The 2,736-nt window shown below is 41.5% G+C and overlaps 1 protein-coding gene across 5 annotated transcripts in view; it reads right to left on the reverse strand.

Annotated features, from left to right (window-relative positions):
* Ralgps2 (Ral GEF with PH domain and SH3 binding motif 2) overlaps positions 1 to 2,736 on the reverse strand; it is a 122,002-nt gene that overhangs the window by 94,270 nt on the left and 24,996 nt on the right. For all 5 annotated transcript variants that reach the window (XM_013015670.1, XM_013015667.1, XM_013015669.1 and 2 more), the window contains exon 2: positions 252 to 387. In XM_013015670.1, the coding sequence (XP_012871124.1) occupies positions 252 to 308 (57 nt within the window). In that variant the 5' untranslated portion in view covers positions 309 to 387. The remainder of the gene's footprint in view (positions 1 to 251; positions 388 to 2,736) is intronic.

A 2,736-nucleotide genomic window follows, 5' to 3' on the forward strand; every position in this document is an offset into this window, starting at 1 on the left:
AGAAAGAAAGAAAGAAAGAAAGAAAGAAAGGAAGGAAGGAAGGAAGGAAGGAAGGAAGGAAGGAAGGAAGGAAGGAAGGAAGGAAGCAAGCAAGCAAGCAAGCAAGCAAGCAAGCAAGCAAGCAAGCAAGCAAGCAAGCAACAAGCAATCCTTTTGTCCCATTTTGGTTTGAAAGTGTGACCAACCTCAATATTTGAAAATTCAGAAAGCCAGGTAAGAAATTTTAAAATGAGGTTTCTTGAGCATCTTACCTCAGAAGCAGTAGCTGGGATATTAACATTGCTTGCCTGCCCGTTCATTAGGTCCATGCTTTTCTCATCAGTCCCTGATCTATGTAAACAGCAGCGGACTGATTACTTCATGTCCAAGGCCACAAATACATTATTCCTAGAAAAAAGAAAACAGAAAAATTAGAATGTATGTCTTCCTTGGAGTATACAAAAACAAATCCATACTCACTACAAATTTCTAAATACAATTTTATTTTAGCTAAGTGACTAAACCTAGGTCGAAGAAAACTTTGTAGGCTATTTTCAAACTATTAGAAACACCAAATGAGCAGTTACTGTTATATTGTTTATAAGTGAAGTAGAAATACTATTTTTTCAAGTGGAAATTGTGAAACAACAACAACAAAGAAAAAACATGAACAACTAAATAACAAGTATAAAAGGCACATGGTAAGATAGCATATGCTGTACACAGTAAATTTATTTTTTTGGGGGGTCCAGTCGTGGGGCCTGAACTCTTGGCCCGAATGCTGTCCCTCAGCTCTTCAGCTCAAGGCTAGTGCTCTACCACTTGAGCCACAGCGCCACTTCCGGCTTTTTTGTTTTTGCTTATGTGGTGCTGAGAAATCGAACCCAGGGGCCTCATGCAGGCAAGGCAAGCACTCTACCATTGAGCCACCTTCCCAGCCCAACAGTAAATTCTTTAAGGTCCAAATAACACCTCAAAACCAATTACTAGTGGCCAAGTTTACCAGCATATCATAAATATTTAAAAGCTTACTGGACATGTTACAAAAATACCACAATATATACCCATATGTATAGGGCTATAAGATTTATTGACTAGCCTCAATCTATTGTCTCACTGATTTTCCTAAGTACCAATAAAAGTAATTAGAGCGCTTGCTCACACCTGTAAATCCTAGCTACTCAGGAGGCTGAGATCTGGGGATTGTGGTTCAAAGCCAGCCCAAACAGAAATGTCCATGGGACTCTTATTTCTTTTTCTTTTTTTTGGCGGGGGTGGGGAGGTGGGGTGGGGAGTCCGGTCGTGGGGCCTGAACTCTGGGCCTGGGCGATGTCCCTCAGCTCTTCAGCTCAAGGCTAGCACTCTACCACTTGAGCCACAGCACCACTTCTGGCTTTTTTCTTTTTGTTTATGTGGTGCTGAAGAATCGAACCCAGGGCCTCAGGCATGCAAGGCAAGCGCTCTACCACTGAGCCAACTTCCCAGCCCCCCTATTTCTAATAGACTACTTTAAAAAAAGCCAGAAGTAGCACTGGTGCTCAAGTGGTAGAACAGTAGCACTGAGCAAAAGAAGTTCAGGGACAACACCTAGGCCCAGGGTTCAAACAAAAAAAAAAAAAAGTAGGGCTCGGAAGGTGGCTCAGTGGTAGAGTGCTTCCCTGGCATGCATGAGGTTCAATTCCTCAGAACCACATAAGCAGAAAAAGCTGGAGGTGGCACTGTGGCTCAAGTGGTAGAGCGCTAGCCTTGAGCTGAAGAGCTGAGGAACAATGCCAGGCCCAGAGTTCAAGCCCCATGACCAACAAAAATAAAATAAGATAAAATAATTAGTAATATTATACATATGACATATTAACTGGAGAAACAGATTGTTTGGCAATAAACAGTGGTTAAATGAGAAGCCAGTTCAGAACTCAAGCTATCTAAAAACCTAGTCAAATATTCTTTTTACAACCTGCATTTCTTCCTTCCTACTTTATAATCACAATCTCTACTTTTTAATAATTTTCCACAAATTAGCTTCCCATACAGCCCTAACTTACCTTTCAAACATATATTTCCTCTCTGTAAAATGATAGAGGTGAACAAAATTTAAAATCCCCTTTTCAGTATTAGCAATTTCTACACTGCTTTTACAAGAGAAATTTTTTTTTTTTTTTGGATCCAGTCGTGGGGCCTGAACTCTAGGTCTGGGCGCTGTCCCTCAGCTCTTCAGCTCAAGGTTAGTGCTCTACCACTTGAGCCACAGCGCCACTTCTGGCTTTTTTCTTACGTGGTGCTGAGGAATCGAACCCAGGGCCTCGAGCATGCAAGGCAAGCGCTCTACCACTGAGCCACCTTCCCAGCCCTACAAGAGAAATTTTAAGTTTACACATTTTTTTGGTGGGGGGGGATGAACTTGGGGCCTGGGTGCTGTCTCTGAGCAAAGTGCTTTACCATGTGAGCCACAGCTACACTTTTAGCTTTTTGGTGGGTAACTAGAGATTAAGAATCTTACAAACAAATGGGGCAATGTCATTCTTTCTGATGGAGGCATAGAATTCCATTGTGTATATATACCACATTTTCTTGATCCATTCATCTAATGAGGAGCATCTGGGTTGGTTCCATATCTTAGCTATGGTAAATAATGCTGCAATAAACATAGTTGTGGTGCCCCATTTGCTAGGAAATGGAAAAACTTGGAAAAAATTATATTAAGTGAAGTAAGCCAGGCCCAAAGAAACATAGGTCCCATGGTTTCCCTTATTTGCAATA

This window comes from Dipodomys ordii, unplaced genomic scaffold, assembly GCF_000151885.1.
Source record: "Dipodomys ordii isolate 6190 unplaced genomic scaffold, Dord_2.0 Scaffold27, whole genome shotgun sequence".
NCBI classification, from domain to species: Eukaryota; Metazoa; Chordata; class Mammalia; order Rodentia; family Heteromyidae; genus Dipodomys; species Dipodomys ordii.